Source organism: Papio anubis, chromosome 2, assembly GCF_008728515.1.
Source record: "Papio anubis isolate 15944 chromosome 2, Panubis1.0, whole genome shotgun sequence".
Taxonomy (NCBI): domain Eukaryota; kingdom Metazoa; phylum Chordata; class Mammalia; order Primates; family Cercopithecidae; genus Papio; species Papio anubis.
This window is the reverse complement of record NC_044977.1, coordinates 25,612,516-25,635,456: the sequence shown is the minus strand read 5'-3', so window position 1 is coordinate 25,635,456 and position 22,941 is coordinate 25,612,516. Positions and strand designations below refer to the sequence as shown.

The 22,941-nt window shown below is 37.5% G+C and overlaps 1 protein-coding gene and 1 long non-coding RNA gene across 21 annotated transcripts in view; one reads left to right on the top strand and one right to left on the bottom strand.

Moving 5' to 3' along the window:
* LOC103881514 overlaps positions 1–4,598 on the bottom strand; it is a 189,916-nt gene extending 185,318 nt beyond the window's left edge. For all 3 annotated transcript variants that reach the window (XR_004182034.1, XR_004182035.1, XR_001899539.3), the window contains exon 1: positions 4,391–4,598. This is a non-coding gene — a long non-coding RNA (uncharacterized LOC103881514). The remainder of the gene's footprint in view (positions 1–4,390) is intronic.
* CBLB (Cbl proto-oncogene B) overlaps positions 4,103–22,941 on the top strand; it is a 213,942-nt gene continuing 195,103 nt past the window's right edge. For 5 of the 18 annotated variants that reach the window (XR_002519555.2, XM_017955096.3, XM_017955094.3 and 2 more), the window contains exons 1-3: positions 4,706–4,831; positions 6,135–6,316; positions 20,201–20,451. Coding sequence is in view for 11 of the 18 variants with exons in the window: in XM_017955096.3 (XP_017810585.1) it covers positions 6,149–6,316; positions 20,201–20,451 (419 nt within the window). In the remaining 7 variants the exon portion in view is untranslated. The other 13 variants (XR_002519554.2, XR_002519553.2, XM_017955095.3 and 10 more) reach the window with 8 other exon arrangements.

The window sequence follows — 22,941 nt, the reverse complement described above, 5'->3', positions numbered from 1 at the left end:
GGAAAGAAAATCACAAAGAAGTGATTGTGAAAACATTCATTTCTTCTTCAGATATGTAACTGTTTAATCTGAAATAAACTTTACGATGGAAAACTATTAGGAAAGTTTCTTGCTTAATTTTGCCGTTCTACACTCTGATATTGATTGTTCAGGATTATTGAGCACACATGCTGTCATAAGAATTGTATATAATTTACTATATATACTCACATATGATAGACATTAAAGGATATATGTGTCTAGTAATAGCAGATGCATGTTTCTGCCCACTAAAGAAATGGTTACAGCTTTTAATAAATATGGCTAAGGGAATGATGTTAAGATTATGTGTGTGTATGCACATATTTGTTCTGGATTTCAACTGAGTATACAAAATTATTATCTTACACCACTTGCATTGGGATCTTCAGTTTTTCCTTCAACAAGTGAATTATTAATCACATATTTAATTTTAGAGTATTATTGTGGTAGGACTCGCCAGTTTCTTGCTACAACATCTACTCATCCCTTTCTCTTTAGAAACAAACCGGAGTTTTTATATTGCTTCCCATAATAAAAAACATATTGCCTTCCAGATTTTGCAGCTAAATTTGGCTATGGGACTAAATTCTGGCCTTGAGCTCTTTAAGAGAGATACTTGTGAGAGTTCTCTGAAGATTGGTTAAAGGAAACTAACTCAGATGGAAGGTCCATTTGCCCACCTGACCTTCCTCTTAGGTTTTAGCCTGAAAATCAGTGGTGATGGCTGGAGAGCCAATAGCTATCTTGGAACATGACGTGATTCTGAAGGTGGGAAGCAAGGCTGGCATGGTACAGAAAAAAGGTGGGAACTTGGGTCCTTGAGAAAATTGTGGAGCCACCATATCTACCTGTAATTCCTACTTTCAGACTTATTTCTATGTGTGAGAGATTTATCTTAAGTCATTGTTATTTTTGTTGTTAATATTGTTGTTGTTAAGCTAGCATTCTAGCTGAGCCCAAGCTAGGACTCAGAGTCTGGTTATATCTGACAGCCCCTGGATCAGCATCCCTCAATGCCAACTATTGAATGTAATGGGTTAATGGTGAATGGAATCTATTTCATGTAACAAAGAACAACTTGTTATGCCCAAATATGACGAGGTCATATTGCTCTTATTTCTCTCTAACTTGAGATTTGGGTCCATGTTCTCTATAAGGACTTAGAAATTGATGCTATGGTATTCTGGTTTTGTGTTAGGATGGTCACTGTAAATCTACTTAATAGTAAAAATAAAATCTTGCTTGGAATTGTGAATTAAATGAATCCTCCATTGTGCAGAAACAGGAACAGCATTATATTTTGTATGTAATACTCTTAAACAGTCAATTCATTTATTCGATTAATATTTTTGAGCTATTATGGATTACATAAGTTATGGAGGGGCTTTGTTATTTAGTCAATTCATGTCCAGTATCACAGGGGCCAGTTCTGAATTTGGAGGAAAGAGAAGAAAAGAAAAATTAAAGCAAATGACAAAAGTCTAAATATTTTCCTCAAATAATTATCTTTTTTTTTTCTTAATTTCTTGTGTTTACAGACTGGAATTTAAGCTGCATTTTTCTAGATGGCACCAGCCTATTGGTACGTATATTAATGTCAAACAGTAATGCTCAAATCACATGGGTTCACAGTTGTCTCTACATAATTTATTAAGTATTCTTGCCACAAAGTCTCCCCCTCTTTTCTGGGAGACCTGGGGGAAGGGTCTCACATGTCCTTATGACCAGTTTGCTCACATTACTCATTTACTAGCCACCCTCGTGCTTACAAGATCCTTCATGTAGGAGCTCCACCATTCTGTCTCATGTCAGGATCTTCCAATAGAACACTGCTGTCCTGTAACAAGGCCATATACATGTTCTTTCTAGGTTACAATTTCCCACACTGCTAAATGATGTTGCATTTACTTTAAACTGTACCCTACTGGGGACTGACTTATTCTGTAGAAATGAGGTGACTATTTCCCTAGCAACTCTGTCAGCCTGAAGTACTACTGCTTATGTCCTGAGTATCATAAAGTCTCTTATGGAAACATTTCTTTGTGTCCTTATGTATAGTCCTGAAGCACGCATCTTTCATTGTGCTTTATCTCTTGTGTCTCTGTTGGAGGCACCCGGGGTATGAAGTTTTATCCCAGCAGTTATTTATTCCCCGTGCACATTTACTTTTTCTAATAATTGGCAGGGAGGACTTCTACTGCCCCATCAGTTTATCAGACAAAACCAAACTCTGAATCCGAGTTTGAGCTCAACTGGGAACCCTGCTACACCAGAACTTAACTTGGATTCCAGATTGCTTGATAAAATAGCTAGCTGACAATAAGCTATAATTTCTTGACTACACACACACACACACGTACATACACGTACATATGTACATACACGTACATATATACATACAGCAGTTCCCCTCATCCACAGGATATGCCCAAACCCACAGTGCATACTTGAAATCTCAGAAAATACTGAACCCTATATATACTATGAGTATTCTAATACATATATAGCTATGATAAGTTTAATTTATGAATAGTCACAGTAAGAGATTAATAACAATAACTATTAATACAATAATAATATGCTACAATAAAAGTTATATAAATGTGGTATTTTTCTCTTTCTCAAAATATCTTATTGTACTATACTCACCTATTTTCAAACCCTGCTTGCCCACAGGTAACTAGAACCAAGGAAAGTGAGATGGCAAATAAGTGGTGAGGAATGCTACCATATCTCACATACATATATTTCAAAATATGTCAAACTATACACCTAAAAACTTATAATTTATATCAACATGATATGCTTGATACCATAGGCAACGCCATTTCCTCATTAAGTCATTTCTTTCAGTTGCAAAACACCATATAAAAGGAGTGGCATATGCTATAACATGTATTTTGGGTATTTTACATTTACCCAGATATGAATATAAGTGATATACTTAGTTATAATGTTCCCTTAAGCCACTGTTTTGCTACATGCTTCTATACATTGATTCTTCTAAAATTTATTTTAAAGGTAACACAGTTTTTTTCTTTTACAGTCTCCCCTTAGTAAATGTAGCTACTACGACTATGAGTAAAAGAGACATGGATGGGTGGAGGAGATATGGAGAGGCCAGCACTTTTCTAGATAAATGCAATGTGAAAACAAGGAACTACTCTTTAATTACTGGCACAGAAATAATGACAAGGAAACAAAATTACTTCCTGAATCACACTTTATCACCTGACTGGTTGCAAAGGCACATTTTTTTTTTTTTTCTGTTTTCGTCAAATTAAAATCTTAACCATGTAAATTCAAGGCTGTAAAGGACAACTCAGGATCCTTCACAGTAATAATTACAGTATTAAAATTCTTATTTGCTAGAAAGTGGTTAGAACCATTGAGAAACATTTTATCAGGTTACGTGGTTAGAGAAAGATTTGAAAAAACAAAATCAAAAACAAAAAACTCACTGTAAAATATCAGAACACCTGAGATGTCCAAGCTGTAAAGTGTAATACACGCTATCTACTGTAGTGGAAAGAAAGTTCCAAAGTATGAAGTACAGAGCAATTGTTGGTAGCATGAGTGGTGGGATTGAAGTAAACTGAAATAAATGGAAAGCATTTGTTTAATCTACGATCTTGTTGAAAGACAAGTCCCAGCACAGTAGCTTTCTCTTTTAAAGACTAGCCAGATGTCGGCCTTCTTAAGAGCACAAAGAATGGAACCACAGAAAGAGATAACAACGCTGGTAGAGAACGGCAGCTACAGTAAGGTTGTTTTTAAATGGATAGAAATCTATATAAAGGTGACTCCGACAAAACATAACAGTTGTCTCCTCCTCAGTCATTTAGGCAGACACTTGCACTAAGTAAAAAGGTGCAAGGTATTTATCAGCAATTCCCATTATCTGGTACTTTTATTGCTCTGGCATGATTAGCAGAGACTACTTGGCCAGCGTTGGCAACTATTTGCTTTTTCGTCAGCCTGATGTTTGGTCTGCAACCCCTCTAAAACTAACAGCAAAAGAGAAACTCAGAAACTTAGGAAGTTTTAGTTGGCAGGCTGGTGTCACCCTTAGCCTACTCTCTGTGAGCTATATTCCGCATTTTAGAAGCTCGCTGGCTGTTGCTCTTTTTGATAGCCAACAAGAAGCAACGTCATAGACCTGTTTGGCTGCTGTCCTGGGTAGAAGGGTTTGGCAGCCCTAGGGAGATGAATTTCTCCAGCGTTGGACCCGCCCAGAGCAGAGAAGCAACACCCTTCCAGCCACTACTCTGTTGCTATGAAACAAAAGACTAGGAAGGTAAGCGAAGCAGGAAGTCCCGCCTTTCAGCCCCAGACGGCTTTGGCTCCCGTTCCCGACGCTCACGCCCACCTGCCACCCCTTATTGGTTAGCTCCTTCGTGCCTTGCATCCCTTCTTCCATTTCCTTTCCCGTTTCCACTTTCGTTCCCGGGCGAGTCCAGGCCCCTCATTTCTCTCCGAGTCCAATTCCTTTCTGACGTGCTGCGAGCGGGCCTTCCTCTGAGGCCATTGTGTACTGTGGAGGACGTGGACGGGGCGGCAGCGCGAGGAGGACGGACGCCTCCCGCCCATTGGCTGCACCCGCTGTCGGGCAGTGCGCGGGTGTGCGGCATTGGCCCAGCGGCGCGCGGCCCCGCCCCCGCCCCGCCCCGCCCCGAGCCTGGGTCCTGTGTGTGCCACAGGGGTGGGGTGTCCAGCGAGCGGTCTCCTCCTCCTGCTAGTGCTGCTGCGGCGTCCCGCGGCCTCCCCGAGTCGGGCGGGAGGGGAGAGCGGGTGTGGATTTGTCTTGACGGTAATTGTTGCGTTTCCACGTCTCGGAGGCCTGCGCGCTGGGTTGCTCCTTCTTCGGGAGCGAGCTGTTTCAGCGATCCCACTCCCCGCCGGGGCTCCCCACACACACTGGGCTGCGTGCGTGTGGAGTGGGACCCGCGCACACGCGTGTCTCTGGACAGCTACGGCGCCGAAAGGCAAGGAGGGAAGGGGTCGCCGGGGAGGCTCCACACTTCTTACCGGCTCGGGGGTCCGGGGGTAGCCAGGCGCGGGCCAAGGAGGAAGAGGGGACAGCCCCGGCTCTCAGCTGCAGCTGCTGTTGCCGCCGCCGTCCAGTTTGAAGTGGGGCGTTTAAAGACCAGAACCCGCAGGCCGGGGAGGAGGAGACGGAGTCCAGGCAGACGGCGGTGGGGATTGCAGCAGGCGGCCGGGAGGCGCGTCCACCCAGGCGCCGAGCACACAGTGTCCCTCCCGCGCCCGAGACGGACGGGGCTGCGGGCACGGGAGGGACACTTTGTCCCCTCCCTGTCCACCTTCCTCCCGCAGCTCAGAGCCGAGGGGCCAGGAAGGGGCTTGAGCGGGGAAGGGACACAGGCGTCCTGAAACAAAGCTTTGGGTGAGAGCAGAGGCGAGGAGCGAGAGAAGTGAACTCCTCCTTTCCGTGGCCGCTCTTGTCAGTGTCTCTCCGTCTCTTTTCAAATGGGCTATTTGTGTGTTATTTCATTTGGTTCTTGGGAATAACGACCCACCGCGTTGATTTAAAGAAATGTGTTCGTGTGTCCGTACTTGGTGGTTTTGGTGTGGGACATGTCGTGCGCCTTTGTTGACAACAGAGCTGTCCCTTACGTTTGTGTAGAATAATCTTTATGTTTATATAACTTGGAGAAATCTAACAGAGTGAAAGTGAAGTTTCTGCGTAAGGCTCCCAAAATGTATGATAGGAGCTTCAGTTGTTCTAGTATTTTGAATTGGAATTAAAGCAGGAGGGGAAGAACATTGTGTTTTTTGTCTAGGAAACCTGTTTAAGTTTTGTTTTATGAGTTGGGTATTAGTTCAGCCTTAGCTACTTGAAACGTGAGCAGGGTGCATCTTTAACTCTTAGTATTGTAAAAGCAAATCTAGGATCATTGCTCCTAAAACTACTGTGTTTAAAGATTGAGAGTGTAAATTCACAAGCTTATTGATGAAAATGAATGTGGAACTTTTGGTTTTGCTCTCACGGATGGAGGAAGATACGGTGGGTACAAGTTAGTCTCTTTAGTTTTCTGTTGGTAAGTATTTTCGAAATCAACTAACTTTTCTTTTTTTAAATCTGCCTTTTAAAGAACTAAAATTCCAGATGGCAAACTCAATGAATGGCAGAAACCCTGGTGGTCGAGGAGGAAATCCCCGAAAAGGTCGAATTTTGGGTATTATTGATGCTATTCAGGATGCAGTTGGACCCCCTAAGCAAGCTGCAGCAGATCGCAGGACCGTGGAGAAGACTTGGAAACTCATGGACAAAGTGGTAAGTTCTGTCTGACGTTGCCTGTGCGAAACACTATTCACTTTGTCTGTGGTTTCTCCAGATTTATTTATACAGTTAATTAATACCAACCATTGTTATGGCAACAGTCTTTTGATTTCAATTCATCATTTTTCTTACTTCAACTCTGCGTTTTTTGAAAAGTTGGATTCAAAGACTTTTTTTTTTTTTTTTTAATCTTTTGTCCTTTCTACTCTTTAAGGTTCACAGTTCCTCTACATGACTCTGTATGCAGAATTTTACCATTGGCTGCTTTTTTGTTGGTGTATGGCCATAGAATGTTTGGAAGTGTTTGTTCTGTCTTCTGTGAGATTGTGTTGCTCTTAGATAACAAAAGAGTACAAGCAGGTTATTTAAGTCTTTGATGGACCACTCATGACAATTATCTGGTGTGATACTGAAAATATTTACTGGGGAAAGAAACAGATTAGTTCTTTTTTTAATTTTTTTCCTTTTTTTGTTACTTCGTCCACTGAAGTCTTGAACCCCTCAAAGTCATCCAGAAACAGATCAGTTCTTAAGTGTAGAGGCAGTATTTGAGGGAGTTTCCATTTTCATCTTTGAGAATTCATCTTCATTAAGAAACTTTTTTTGTTGTTAATGGGAGAGTTAACAGTTTCTTTCATCTACTATTCCATTTTGAAACAGGAAACCTTTCGATGGCACATTGTTTATTGTGAAAGGAAAATTTATGTTGGGGGTGGTGAAGCTGAGAGTATCAGAAACCTCTGTGGTTTCTGCATGTTGCTTTCAGACAAACTATAATTTCACAAGAAGAAATCAAGATGGGTGTCAGTATCCAGAGAAGTCAATCTGAATACCTTACAGAGATTTACTCAGAAACTGTAGCTGTCAGTATCCTACTTTACTAAGTATGATTATAAAATAAATTTAAGATGTAGCTTGCGGCTTTGCAAAAATTAATAATTCTTTTTTTTTTTTTGAAGCAGTAGCACTGTCCTGTATTTATTTGTAAATGTTTGTAACGCATTATGTCTTTATTTCGTAGATATCTGGGGCTAATTATAAGTTTAGTTGAAGCAAGACTTGGTATGTTTATAACTGAAGAAATGGAGGTTTTGAAAAAAAATTCCTTTATAGGGATGTGCCAAAGCATCCATGAAATCATTCATCTTTGCTTTGATTTGCTCCTGTCTGCAAATATTGGCTATAAAAAGCCACTATCGGTAGTAGTAGTAGTAGTAGCAATACACGAATGTGACAAGATTTCCTTTATTTTCATTTATTCTGATGGAAAGGACACATAGATGAATGACTGGCCTGTCATTCTACAGGCAGTGGTGCTAAATGCAGAGCCAGAATATTTTTGCCAGATAAATAGCCTTAGTTTTGGGCTTCAGTGTGACCTATTTAAGCTTCTGCCAATTTATTCAAATTGTTATATTAAAGTGCTCCAGACAGAATGATGTCATAGTGTCAAAATATTGCAACTTGCTGCTTGGGGTTGAGTTTTGATTTTAGCATTGGATACTTTAGAATAAGGACTATTCAATTGGAAAAATAGCACATATTTGGCAAGCACAATGCTGCCTATCTTTTCTTTGCTAACGAGTGTGCATTTGAAGGTCACTCTCACTGCCTAAATCATTAGTTGGGGTAAGAGAAGGAATTCAAGGTTTTTCTCTAACTTACCTGCTACATAAGTGGACAGCAAATGGTTCAGATTCTATAAAGGGGCTGTGCTTTTTCCCCCACCCTCCATCTTTGAGTGGTCAGTGTTTGTACATTTGTGAGTGTTAGGACTTCAAATCAAAAAGATTTATATAAGGAAGTGGTGAGCTGTAGTTACTATAAAATCATTTTTGAAACATTAAAAATGATGTACACAATTTTGGTCTATAACTGGTTGTTAACATAAGTTTTATTCACTTTTAATTATTTCACCATGAGTTATGGTACAATAGGTGGCTATTTGATAGTTAAACATCTGCTATTATTTATTTTATTAACCCTTTTGTGGGTTTAGGTTTAGTCTCTCCAATTGAGAAACTTGACTCAACAAGGAAATCTATTATCAAAAGTCTCTACTTAGTGGGATGTGGGTGCGGGTGTTGGCAAATGTACATTGCCTGTTTATCTTCATTATTTGTCAAAGATGAAAATGGTTGTGTTCATTTGTGAATGTACCCAGGGGCTTTGTGGAGAGAAATCACATAAATTATTATGAAAGAATTCAATATGTTTATTTTTACTCTAAGATACAGTAAATAGAAAGGCATTGATAATTACTAATTGGCAGTATATTTTATTTAAGTGTGTAGTGCAGAAACATCTCCCTCTTGTTTATCTTTTCTTATTTGTTAGTGGTGAAGGAAGTGGCTCATAATATCAACATTATCCTGATGATTACATCAGGGGCTTTATTATTAGTTTTGAAGTTAATCCCTTGACGCATTACCTTTTTAAAAAAAAGAACTGCGATAGCATGAATTTAGTTTGTGGATAACAGAAAATAGCAACTTTCACGTCTAATTGGTAGGTATGTAAAAGGCGGAGTTAAGTGTATAGTTACTATTTTTTTCTTGTGATGCCTCTTTGCAAGGGTAGATCTTGGAAGTACAAATATGAACACAAACTTCAATTTCAGTTTGTTCCAGCCACCAATAAAGGAAGATAACTGTTTTTACAGGGAATAATGAAGCAGTCTTGGGTTGTAGGGTAATTATCTAATAGGTATGTAGTTTTACCATTTCTTGGCCTCTAGAATTTAAAATGGTCAATTGAAATTCTTTCCAATTAATGTTCTGTTTTCAGAGGGCAGGCTTTTTCTCTAAGGTCACTGAGACTAGGAGAACGTAATTGCTCAATTGTCTCCTTATAAGATGTAGAGTGTTTTCTAACAGAAAATCAGTAGCACAGAGTTAGCACAGTCCATGTTTTGAGGAAAAGAATAGTAGATAGTAGCACATCCCAAAACGTCCCATTTAAACAGATTTTCTGGCCTTAGCTCTGTGTGTCAGTGTCATTTGCTAGCCGACCCGAAAGCCCTCACATCAGTGGATGCTTATTTGATACAGTGATGGAAGTAGTAATCATGAATACATATCTAGGGTCAGGTGTGCCCGGAATGAAATATGGAGTCTGTTCTGAAGCTATTCAAGAGACAAGGTTTCTTAAACACTTAATAAACATTTTTTGAGGGCTTCCTGTGTTCCCACTGAGTGCTTGTTACTGGGGATATGAAGCTAGACAAGACATAATCCCGCCTTTGACCTGTCAAGGAACTCAGAGAACACATAAATGGATAATTGCCATGTAGTATGGGAAGGGCTGTATTACAAACCCAAAGTACAATGGGAACAGAATAGAGAACATCCTCCTTGTTTTTCTGGCCAGTGTTCAGACAGTTTTCTTTCTGGATTCTGCTGGCCATTGCCTTTTAGGAACAGCATTAGTGTGTTCTTGTTGGAAATGCTGAGGTGAGAGTAAGGAAGTGATTGCTAATCAGTATGGTTGGAATGATAATTTATTAATGTGAGGTTCCTGAGCATGGTTTTCACGAGAATCTTAGCCAGGTGATGGAAAATAGAAGAAACAATTTTCCATCTAATAGATACTAAATATACTGAGCATATGTGGGTGCTCCGGAAATTAGAAAATAATTAATTGATGCTGAAGAGCAAAGCACGCTGAGTACCTGCCTCAAATTTTTGTCTTGCTGTCCTTGTCAATTTTTTTAAATTGCATTACCGAAAGAATTTAAAAAGCACTTAGGAAGTGATGATGCCCATTAGGTTTTTTCTGCCTTTTGCCTTCAGTCTAGTTAGTACATTTTTCAAGCTTGAAATATAATTCATACTCTTTTTAATTTCATTGTGATAATAATATATTTTAAAGTTTGTCAATCAAGGATGCTTGGATTATATACAAATATTTTAAAGAACACAAGTAAACTTTCTTTTCTAAGCTGAGTTCCTCATACCTCTGAAAGATATTCCATGCGGAGTAAAAGAGGTTTTAGATGCCTATTGTTTGTGTTTACTGATTTGGAGACTCTTACCTTCCTAGAGCCGTAAAACAGGGCGTATCATTCATTTGAATTATACTTCTTGACCGATTTCCTTTTCCTCACTGAAGTTGTTCCACCTTAGCAGAATCAATGGATCCTAGTAGACTTGGTTAGGGGATAATAACAAATCGTCTGGACAGTTTTGTTTAGTACTCAATTCAGTTTTGAATTTGTATTGTAGTAAGTGAAGTGATCGCAAAGTCTGGTACATGACTTCTAAGAAAAGCTTGATAAAGTAAAAGATTTAAAGGAATCCTACCAAGACTTACCTTGATTTGTCCCTGCGATATAAAGCAGTCACATAATACAGGCCTTAATCAGTTAGTAATCTTTTAACTATTAAAAAATTTTTAGCTTTCAGATTTTGAATCTATTTCTTTCTTCTTTTTAAAAGGTGCTTTTTGTGCTGTCTATTGATTTCATCATTCATTTATCAAATCTCAACATTGGAAAGATAGGCCTTTCCAAACAGCTATGCCATAGAGTAAAATGTAATAAGTGCTTTAAGGTGGTATAAATAAAGTGCTGCGATGTAGTACGTGGCGGAGGTGAACCGTTGCTTGCTAAGGGTGAAAAGCTGGTGTAAAATGAAGCATGGAAGAGGTACTGTCTCGTTCATGGGCTGGATTCCAGTGAGATGGAGGACATGTTAGGTTGAAGGAATGATAGATTGTTGAGTAAGAGAGGGGAAGTTAGGGGAAGATGATAGAGGTTTGACTTTTGTCAAAGAATTTTGTCTTAATTTATTTGGTAGAAAACCATTGGAGGCTCTTAATCAGGGAGGGAAAACATCAGAGCTGTGCTTTGATAGAGTACTTACTTGACTCTGCAAAGCTTGGATTAAGAGAAAAAAACTGAAAGCAAGAGTAATGATCAAGAGGAATTAAAACAGTCTGGGCAAGAAATAATGAAATGCTGGCCTAGATAATTGGAAGTAGGTATAGCAAGTGTTGGTTCAGATGTGGGAGGCATTTTGGAGGTAAAATCTACAGGTGTTGGTGACCCCTTAGAGTTAGAGGACGAAAGAGAAGATGCAGTGAAAGTGACTCTTGAGGTTTTCAGCCTAGTTGACTTTGAAGGCAGTGATGCACTTAATGAGGTAAGGAACGTAAGAAGGAAAAGAGGAAGTGTGGGGGTTAGTTTTTGGCCGTGCTAAGCTCACCATGCCAGAGTGAATTTCATTTACAGTCAGAAAATTAAGTGTACAGTTCAAAAGAGAAGTAGAAACAAGAGACACATATTTGGTAGATATTCTCATAGAGATAGCATTTCAAGCTATAGAACTGCCAGAGATTTCTGAGGAAGAGTAGAGGGAGCAATTCAGAGAAAAAGTCAGATTATTGAATTTTGGGGCGTTTGAGGGGTGTAATTAAATACCAGAGAAGGGAAGAGAATCTACATAGATTAGTGATGAGAAAGGTAGAATTAAAACATAATGATTTCCTAGGTAGAAACAGCTTTAAGAAGAAGATAAAATCTGAAGTTCTGATAAAACTAAGTTCAAATTCAAGTGGAGAAAACCAGAAAGGGTGAAAAGTTGAAAAGTCATGGAATTGTATGATTAGAGGCCATGATTGACCTTTATAGAGCAGTTTAACTTTTGTGATGGGGCAAGATTAAAATGTGTATGTGGATTATTTAAAATGGTTCTAGAACGGAAACAATAATGAAAAGGAAGGGAGTTCTGTTAGCTTGAGGATTTGAACATGATAGAAATAACTGGGTGTGTGTGTGGGTGTGTGTGTGTGTTTATGTGCACACACCATAGAAGAGATTCAAAGATTGGTGGGGAAAAAAAAAAGATTGATGGGAAAGGATGTAGTTAGGGAATGGCCTAAGATGCAAGAAGAAAGAAATAGAAGCAGTAACATTCTAGATTAAACTGTGGGAGGGAAAGACTAGGAACAAGTAGAAGGGTTAATCTTGGTGGATAAATGTAACTTCCACTTACAGAGGAGGAAAGCGAGGGAATATACAGAGAAGTTTTGAGGGCGTTTGTAAATTTTATATTGGGTTGTCGGGAAGTGATTTAAGGCGTAATATTTATAGTTTTAAATTTTTGTATCATGAAATACGCAATATATATATTTTAGTCTTCTAGCAATTAAGTGGGTAAATAAGTAAAAAATTAAAATGGAAATCAGTTCTCATCTTTAATATTAAGTTCATCTTACTATACACTTGCTGTGACTTAAAGGATACCACAGTGCTATTTTTATCTACTCTGGTTGGGCATATATTAATGCTATTCTTACCTTTTAACTAAGGTTTTTTTGTTTTTTGTTTTTAAGTATTTGTAGGTTGCTAATTTTTTTCTAGTAATGAAAGACACATTTTGAAAATATCCAACAAATTTTGTAGGTTTTTAACATAATAACATTTAGATAATTGTTGAGCTTATATTATCTTATAGTATCAATGAAAAGAGTATTAATAGTTATAATATTCTACCTGTTAAAGGATTTTAAAAAATATTAAAGCCCTACATCTTTTCCTGAGAGCCTCTTGGGTTTGAAGAAACCAGAGGATTCCATGTCAGCTGACAGGAATACTGACCTGGGCTTAACCTTATTTCCTGCTTTTCTACACAGAACATTCCAGACTTTTTAAGGGTTTTAGGCAGCATGAGTAACTTTATGAGCTAAATGAACTTTTAAAAATCATGATCCTCGACAAACTGCTCAGTGCCCTTGGTCTAATTTTCATACCTTTGCAAAATCTGCCGGGATTTTGCCTTGTGATGGAATGTAAAATATGGAAGGGAGAAGAAATATTAGGAAGGAGATAGGGCTAACTATGTTCTGGACACAGTGCATAGCACTTTACATTTACTCTTGTAAGAATTATAATATCCTAAGAGGTTTCCAGAAGAAGAACCCTGCCCAAAGTTGTAAAGCTAGTAAATGTTAGGGCCAGATCCTAGGTTTGCTTGATTCTGATGTCTGTGTTCACAGTATGAAGAGTCAAGCACACTCCTCCATAGAATAATATGATGCTTCCTTTTTCCAAAGAAATAAATCAAAAGGGCATTCCCCTCCTCCACTCCCATATTTGATATTATCAAATTCTTCTCCAAATTTTGTACTCAGTTTTAGGCAGCTTTATTCAATATAGTTGTAGATATCCTATTTGTAATATAATTTTCCTGAGAGGTACTTCCTTCCTTTGTTTGCTTCCTCCTCCTCTTCCTCCTTTCTGCCATCAAATATTTATTGCACGTCTATATGTTTATTGCAATATTTATTGCACGTCTTTCTGCCATCAAATATTTATTGCACGTATATGCAAAGTTCTATATTAGGTGATAGAGACAGACCAATGAGAAAGACTGTTCTTCACCTTTAAGGAAGTTCTGTTCTCATTTGGAAGAAAGAGTGAACAGAATATACAATTGATATTTTAATTATAACTAGTCAGTTCTTTAATGCTGCTTCTTAATGTCAATCTTCTGGAGACATCTTCATGGAAAACCGTAAAGGACTTGGTAATTTTCTCTAAATTCAGCTGTAGTGGACTCATGATCAATTTTATATGCCAATTTTGTTTTGCCCAATTAATATTCTATTAAAAAGAGTGTATGTTTTATACTTTTTTACACTTTATACATTTTTATACTTAATAAAATACATTTTTATAATTTTTATATGTTGTAATTATTTGCTGCATTAAAATGGAAAGAACCCAAAGAACTCTTCGGTACCTTTTATTATAAAGAGAGAGAGAGATATATATATATACGTGTATATATATACACACACACACACACACACATATACACACACACACACACTTTTAGGTAACTGTAGTAAGAAACCTCCTCTAACATTTACAGGAGGACAGGCCTTTTTGTTTTGAGATGGAGTCTCACTCTGTCGCCCAAGCTGGAGTGTAGTGGCATGATCTTGGCTCACTGCAAGCTCCATCTCCTGGGTTCACACCATTCTCCTGCCTCAGCCTCCCAAGTAGCTGGGACTACAGGCGCCTGCCTCCACACCCAGCTAATTTTGTTTTTATATTTTTAGTAGAAACAGGGTTTCACTGTGTTAGCCAGGATGTTCTCCATCTCCTGACCTCATGATCCGCTCACCTTGGCCTCCCATAGTGCTGGGATCACAGTTGTGAGCCACCGCACCCAGCCCAGGGCTTTCTATGTTGTCTTTAAAAATGAGGTAGTTCACTTGAGAGTATATGACTTGATTCAGTGTAACTGAATGCTTCATGAAGTGAGGTGTGCTTTATAATGAAAGTCTTATAGTATAGGCACAATTTCTTACTGTTGAAATTTTCATTGTATTTGGTAAAGTTCTTCCCTATGTTTCACAGGCTGGTTTGAACCTTGTTTGCAAGGAGTATACTATCTTATCTAATACATTTTTCTTACCTTTTGGCTGGAAGTTTTAGCTAAGGCACAGTCAGAAAACTCTTTAAATGCAAGATTATTCCAAGACTAAGTAATGACTTTGAACATTCCTATAGCATTAGTGAATCCTGCTTTTGTATTTGTGCTTTTGCTTTGATATGGTTGAATATATGTATTTAAATACATATTTATATATTGGAATGCATAGCCAATTTATTAATAATATATTTTTATCTATGTGAAACAATGCAGACTACATGTACAGAGAGAGTCTCCTTAAACATTTCTAATACATTTAAGCAAATATAGAAGTCAGTTGTATATTGGTATGGAGACAGTTCCTGATTCTCAAGACCAGCTCTCAGGGTTCTGAGCAGTAACCTTAGTTAGGTTCTAGTTCTGTATTTCAGTGTTGACATGTCAAAAGGAATTGGTACTGGTGATTTCCAAATTTTTTGAGTCAATGACTGTAGTGGAATTTTCAGCCTAATTCCAATAATAAATGTTTTGCCTTTTAGTTCAAATGAAAAGAGCAATATTGCTATCGAACCAATTCTTTTATGCACCAATCGGTGCCCTAAAAAGTTCATCATTTTATAATGTGACTACAGATTTGTTCTATATCAAAGCTCTTCTGTATTAGTACCAACCTTCATTCTAGGAAGCAATTTAGGTATTTCTAGAAGAGGTGTAACCATTTGAATCTGAACTTGACCCTTGTGGTGAGCTTGATTTTCTCTCTAATATACTGCTTTTAGAAAAGCAAATTTTCTTTCCTGGCTTTTGCAACTCCTTGCACATAGCAGGTACTCAATAAATATTTATTGAATGGAATTGAATTTGACCTGCTTAGAAGTCATAGTCCTGATGTAGGGTTATTCATTTTTGGCAGAGGCTGTCATAAATCACAGGGTTTAATAGTAATCCAACTGATGAACTGTGCACTCAGCGGCATACCGTAGTTCAGCATTGTATATTGCACTTTCCCAAGTGCAAATTTAGACAACAGTTTAGCCTACAGGGCCTTGATGAGCTGACTCTGGCCTATTTCACATCTTTCGTACTACTCACTCACAGCCTTCCTTCCTATGCTCCGACCTTTTAGAATAGCTGTGTGTACTCCTCTCTTAACATGCTTGCTCTCTGGTGTCTCTTAAGCCTTTGCACACTCCTTTGCCTAGAATACTCCTTTTGACAAAGTTAAGTATGTGTTTCCTGACAGTCTTATGTGGAAATGAGTGAGCTGCTGCTTTTCTCCTGTAGCAGTTTGTACTTGCCTCCATTATAGCACTAAATTCTCCTGTAATTCTTTTCCTAAGCCACCAGTCTTTCCCACTAGACAGCTGCTTGAGGGCAGGTGTGTGATTTATTACTTTCTCTGTTCCCTAGAGCCTGAAACAATGCCTGCCACATAAATGTTTGTTGAATTAACAAATGGGTCCTGAACTTTATGTAAATTTGCAAATGGAATAAAATAAAAATGTAAATGAGTTTAGCAGGGATCATTAATTATATGCCTAATTTTAATTAAATTGTGATATAGTTAGATCAGCCCGAGATTCAGAAGATGCAAGCTCTTGTATTGGATTAATGATATTTTAATGGTCCCTTAATCTTTCTAGTTCTTAGTTTTTTTTTTTTTTAATCTGGAAATGAATGGATTGGATGGAATCTTTACTACGATCCCTTAGAGCAAGAATTATATTGCTCTTAAGTTAATTATAGAGAACTACGTCTCTTCTGCCAGACTCTTTGCATCTCTTTGAATCAGGAAGTATGTTCTAGTCATCTATAATTTCCTAGCACTAAGCTCAGTACCTGGCATATAGTAGTTCAAACAATTTCCACCTGATAAAGCGATGAATTCCCACATGGAATTACAGTTTTAAATAAAGCAAATGAGAAAAAAGTTCAGATAAAGAATAGTGAATTAAATATTTGTAAAATGTAAACGTTTCTGTCGAAGAATATTTATGTGGAATGTCTGAAAAAAAAAAAAATACCCGACAGAAATTTTGTATTTATCAGTTAAAAAGTTCCCTAGAAGAGGAAATGAATTTGAAGCTGCCTGGTCCCCAAACTACAAGAAAATAGTGTATCGGTCTGTGTCATGTTGCACCAAGTTTTATGTTGCTGAAATTAAACCATGCCTGCTGTAGACTGTTGGTGGCAATATTCTTGGTATCTATGTATACTTGTGATAGTATTTTTGGTTTAAATAATTTAAAAACTGTATTCTTTTTCAAGCATTAAATAATTGACATATTTGGGACTTAATCTTTAGGGCAGAATGAACTCTGATTATACTAATGTATCATGTGTTAAAAGGGGGGTAAAAAAGCTCTGTCAGCCCTTTTCACGATACTTTTGTAAAGATTTGCTATTATTTAGTAAATGAGATGCCATTCTACATTTCCAAGGACTTTCTAGGAGATTAAAATAATATTATTACTTTTAAACTAAGCCTGTACCTTTGGGTTATTAATTTGAATACTTGATACTTCAGAGTTCAATTGTAAAAATAAAGGAAAAATACAGTCAAACTATTTGTGTAAAAAAATAGCAGTCAACCAATCCATTAGTTTGTTGGTTATATACTCAACAATTCTGCTTTAAGGCATTGTTTACAAAGAGGAAGAATATATGATCATGCCCTGGGTTAATGTGAAAAATATTATCCTAAATTAGGGCCGATGGTTGGAAATTTCAGCCAGATTTTTCTCCCCGTGTACTCCCCCCCCCCAAAAAACCCTGATCCCCAATGATTTCTTTTTTCTTTTTCTTTTATTTTTATTTTTATTTTTATTTTTTGAGATGGAGTCTTGCTGTCTTGCCCAGACTGGAGTGCAGTGATGTGATCTTGGCTTACTGCAAGCTCTGCCTCCCAGGTTCAAATGATTCTCCTGCCTTAGCCTCCTGAGTAGCTGGGATTACAGGCACCTGCTACCACGCCCAGCTAATTTTTGTATTTTTAGTAGAGACGGGGTTTCACCATGTTGGCCAGGCTGGTCTTGAACTCTTGACCTAATGATCTGCCTGCCTTGGCCTCCCAAAGTGCTGGGATTACAGGTGTGAGCCTCTGCGCCCGGTCAGTTTCTTTAAGAAAGTAAGTGTGATAGTGCTATAAGAGTACTTTTTAAATTTGTTGGTTCCTTGGTTTATTGTGTTTGTTAGGCTTGAAGTTGTTGTAGTTCAATTGTTTATTTGTCCCAGGCACTTTTATGGGTGCCCAGGGGCAGATCCATGTTTTATGCCCCCTGAAACCTACCTAATTTAAAAGAATCTTTCTAAATATAAAGAATACGAAAGTACAAACATCAAATTGTGTATGAGAGTGAATTTTCTTCAGAATGAGAAAAATCCACAAAACACTATAATTTTTAAAAAACAGGTATATCTACAAATGATTAGAGAAATAATCTGCACTAGTTTTTGGCTCCGTACATTTTATACTTTGATTATCTTCCATTGCCACATATACTTCCAGTTTTGGGTGCCATGAAACACATTCAAATTGCCAGATTTGAATTGGATTTCACTGTTCGCATGATAGGCTAGTCAGCATTTGGGCACTTCAAGTGTTTCTGAAACCATCTTTTAAAAAAAATTCGATTACAGATTTAAAAAATACTGTATTTATTTAAGGTGTATAACGTGATGCTTTGATATATATACACATAGTGAAATGGTTACTACATCAAATAAATTAACATATCCTTTACCTTCCATAATTACCTTTTTGTGGTAAGACCATGTAAACTCTGTTCTCTTAGCAAATTTTCAGAATACAGTATTATTAGCTATAGGCCTCATGCTGTACATTAGATCTTTAGTCATCCTACATACCTGCAAATTTGTACTCTTTGACCTTCTTCTCTCCATTTATTCCCCTCCCCATCCCTGGGGCCCACCCACTGTTCTACTCTCTGTTTCTGTTTGTTTAACTCCTTCTTTTAAGATTCTGCATATGAAAGTGTGATCATATATTCTTTCTTTGCCTGTCTTATTTCAGTTTCATTGGGATTGCTGACAGTAATTAAACCATTTTACAGGAGTGACTGTATGCCTCACGTATACCTTTCACTAAACCCAAAGTAAATGTATCTTCAACTCAAATTTCCATTAGCCAGATTCCAAAATCACCCACAGCAACTCCAGTGCCACCCAACAGGGGGCTTTAGCCAATTATGTTTAAGATATTATACTCATAGGCCAAGTGCGGTGGCTCACATGTGTAATCCCAGCACTTTGGGAGGCTGAGGCAGGTGGATCACGAGGTCATGAGTTCAAGACCAGCCTGACCAAGATGGTGAAACCCCGTCTCTACTAAAAATATAAAAATTAGCCAGGCGCAGTGGCAGGCACCTGTAATCCCGGCTACTTGGGAGGCTGAGTCAGGAGAATCGCTTGAACCCGGGCTGCAGAGGTTGCAGTGAGCTGAGATCATGCCACTGCACTCCAGCCTGTGTGACAGACTGAGATTCCATCTTAAAAAAATAAATAAAATATTATACTCTTGACAATTTTATTTAAAAAAAAAAAAATGATGAGGGCCTTAGAAGAGAGCCAGGTATCTTTAGGATATTTATGTGAACATTTAACCTTTTTAAAGAGTGCTGTCCCATTACACTACATAATGCTATTGTGCAATTCTCAATGATTTCATTTGAAAGTTATTTATGTGAAGAGTTCATTATGCCCTTTCTGGAGGGATAAGAATGTGGTAGACTATCTTACTCTTGGCTAAATCACATGAACATGTAGAAGTGAATACATAGTTGAATTACTACCTTCTCTGGCCGGCAGAAGGTACTTTCAGTTCTGCAGGCAGCCCCGGAACGCCCCAGTGGTTGGGCAGCACCTGTGATGGGATGACTGAACCGTTATATGCCACATGTTTATAGGCGTGGTAGACAGTATGGGGAGGTGGAAAAGACTGGTTCTGACCTGACACACATTTACTACTTAATAACTCAGTTATTCAAATTGCACCTCTTTGTTTTATTCTCCTCGGGGTTCAGGAACAGTACACCAAAGCACTAATTAACAAACTATGAGACAGCACCAGCCGAGAGTTCAATGTAGTAAAATAACATGTAAATGTGAGGCATTGGTTGTTAACAGAAAAGGCCCATTTCCTCATTTTTATTAAAAAAAAGACTATCAGTGATATACAGTGATTAGCATACTGGAGTTCTGTTAACCTATGCACAGTGAGGTATCTTAGAATTAAAGCTTTAGGGGTTCAAAGTAAGGGTATGATATAGAAAAGATTGAATGTAGGAGAACAGAATAGGACTTATTTAGATTATGACAAAAGTGAATATTTGTCAGTTAATAATAAATTGGAGATAGTAAGTTAAGATCATAATTTATATTATGGAAAATGAAGAAATAGGACATGGTTCTATAATTTTTTTAATTTTTCTGTGAAATAAAATATTATGATTTATTTTGTTTTTATCTTTGTTTTTAGGTAAGACTGTGCCAAAATCCCAAACTTCAGTTGAAAAATAGCCCACCATATATACTTGATATTTTGCCTGATACATATCAGCATTTACGACTTATACTGAGTAAATATGATGACAACCAGAAACTTGCCCAACTCAGTGAGAATGAGTACTTTAAAATCTACATTGATAGCCTCATGAAAAAGTCAAAACGGGCAATAAGACTCTTTAAAGAAGGCAAGGAGAGAATGTATGAAGAACAGTCACAGGACAGGTAAGAAGAATATTTCAGATGTTTTGGCGTAAAGGTCATTTATGTTGCTTTTTACTTAATAGTTAACCTAAACGTCACCATGTAATTGTTTTGGGGTAAATGTGAATCACTTTGTATACAGTCATGTAGTACTTAACTATGGGGATACTTTACGAGAAATGCATTTTTAGACAATTTCATTGTTGTGTGGACATCATAGAGTGTACTTACACAAGAGCTAGTTGGTATTACCTACTGCACACCTAAGCTATATGGTATAGCCTATTGTTCCTAGGCTGCAAATCTATACAGCATGTTACTGTACTTAATACAGTGGGCAATTTCAACACAATGGTAAGTATTTGTGTGTCTAAATATACCTAAACATAGAAAAGGTATGGTAAAAATACTGTATAAAAGGCTGGGCGCGGTGGCTCACTCCTGTAATCCCAGCACTTTGGGAGGCTGAGGCGGGTGGATCACTTGAGGTCGGGAGTTTGAGACCAGCCTGACCAACATGGAGAAACCCCATCTCTACTGAAAATACAAAATTAGCCCGGTGTGGTCGTGCATGCCTATAATCCCAGCTAATCGGGAGGCTGAGGCAGGAGAATAACTTGAACCTGGGAGGTGAAAGTTGCGGTGAGCTGAGATCCTGCCATTGCACTCCAGCCCGGACAATAAGAGCGAAACTCTATCTCAAAAAAAAAAAAAAAAAAAAGAAACTGTATAAAAGATAAAAATGGATAACCTGTATACCATGCGTGGAGCTTGCAGAAATGAAAGTTGCTCTGAAAGTGATTGAGTGAATGATGGCAAGTTAATGTGAAGGCCTAGGACTGTTACTGTACATTACTGCAGACTTTAGAAACATTGTACATTTAGGCTACACTAAATTTATATAAAAAAAATTTCTTTCTCCAATATGAACAGCTTAGTGTCACTTTTAAACTTCATAAACTTTTTGTTTTTTTTTTTTTTTACTTTTTGACTCTGGTATTAACAATTAGCTTAACAAAAATATTTTCTTGATTATTCTGTAAGCTTTAAAATATTTTAAAAATTAAGTTGTTTTTTTTTTTTTTTTTTTTTTCCTACAATTATTATTTCCTGTGTAGAACTCATGGTCTGTATAAGGATAATATTTTGAATTCATTGAGGTTTTTTTTTTAGATTAGTGTACAATTGTATTAATGTGAAATGCATACTGATAAAGAATACACATTTTATCTTGCTGAATAAAGAATTTTTTATGAACCAAAAAAAAAATAAGTTTTTAGAAAAGTTTATAAACTTTTTTGTTAAAACTAAGACACACACACACACATTGGCCTAGACCTGCACAGTGTCAGGATCATCAGTATTACTGTCTTCCACCTCCACATCTTACTCCCCCGGAAGGTCTTCAGGAGCATTAACATGCATGGAGCTGTCATCTGTGATAACAGTGCCTTCAGGAATACCTCCTGAAGGGCCTGCCTGAGGCCGTTTTACTGTTAGATATTTTTTAATAAGTAGAAGGAATACCCTGTAAAATAACGTTAAGAAGTATATAGTATAGTAAATGCATCAACTAGTAATATAGTCACTTATAATGTCATTATCAAGTATTATGTATTATGCATAATTATATGTGCTACGCTTTTATGTGACTGGTGACACAGTAGATTTGTTTACACCAGCATCACCACAAACATGTAATATGTTGCACTATGACCTTGTGGTGACTATGACATCACTAGGTAATAGGAATTTTTCAGTTCCATTATAATCTTACTAAAGCACTAACATAAATATGGTCTGTCATCAACTGAAATGTCCTTGACTGAAATGTCATTACAGGGTTCATGACTGTATTTGCTTTTAACATTAATAGCTTTACGTAAATTTACTCACGATAATAGCTAGTTCATGAGACAGTATTCTCAATGTTTTAATAGACTTTATTTTTAGAGCCATTTTAGGTTTACAGGAAAATTATTCAGAAATTACAGTTCCTATAAATCTCCTCTGCCCAAGCAGTTTCTCCTACTCATGTCTTGCATTGGTGTGGTATGTTACAGTTGATAAACTATTGTCGATACGTTATACATTATTATTAACTAAAGCCTAGAGTTTACATTAGGGTCCGCTTTATGTTTTGCACTGTTCTATGCTCCATAAATGCATAATATCACGTATCTACCATTACAGTATTATATAGAATTGTTTCACTCCCCTAAAAATGCCCTGTGATCTACTTTATTGTCTCACTTCCCCCCTTGAACCCATGGCCACCACTGATCTCTTTACTGTTTACGTAGTTTTGCCTTCTCCACAGTGTTATGTAGTTGGATTCACACAATATGTAACTTTTTCAGATTGACTTTCACCTAACAATTTGCATTTTAGGTTCCTCCGTGCCTTTTCATAACTTGGTAGCTCATTTCTTTATGCCACTGAAGAATACTCCATTGTGTGGTTGTACCAGTTTGGTTTTTCACTCACACCTTGAACTGCATCTCGGTTGCT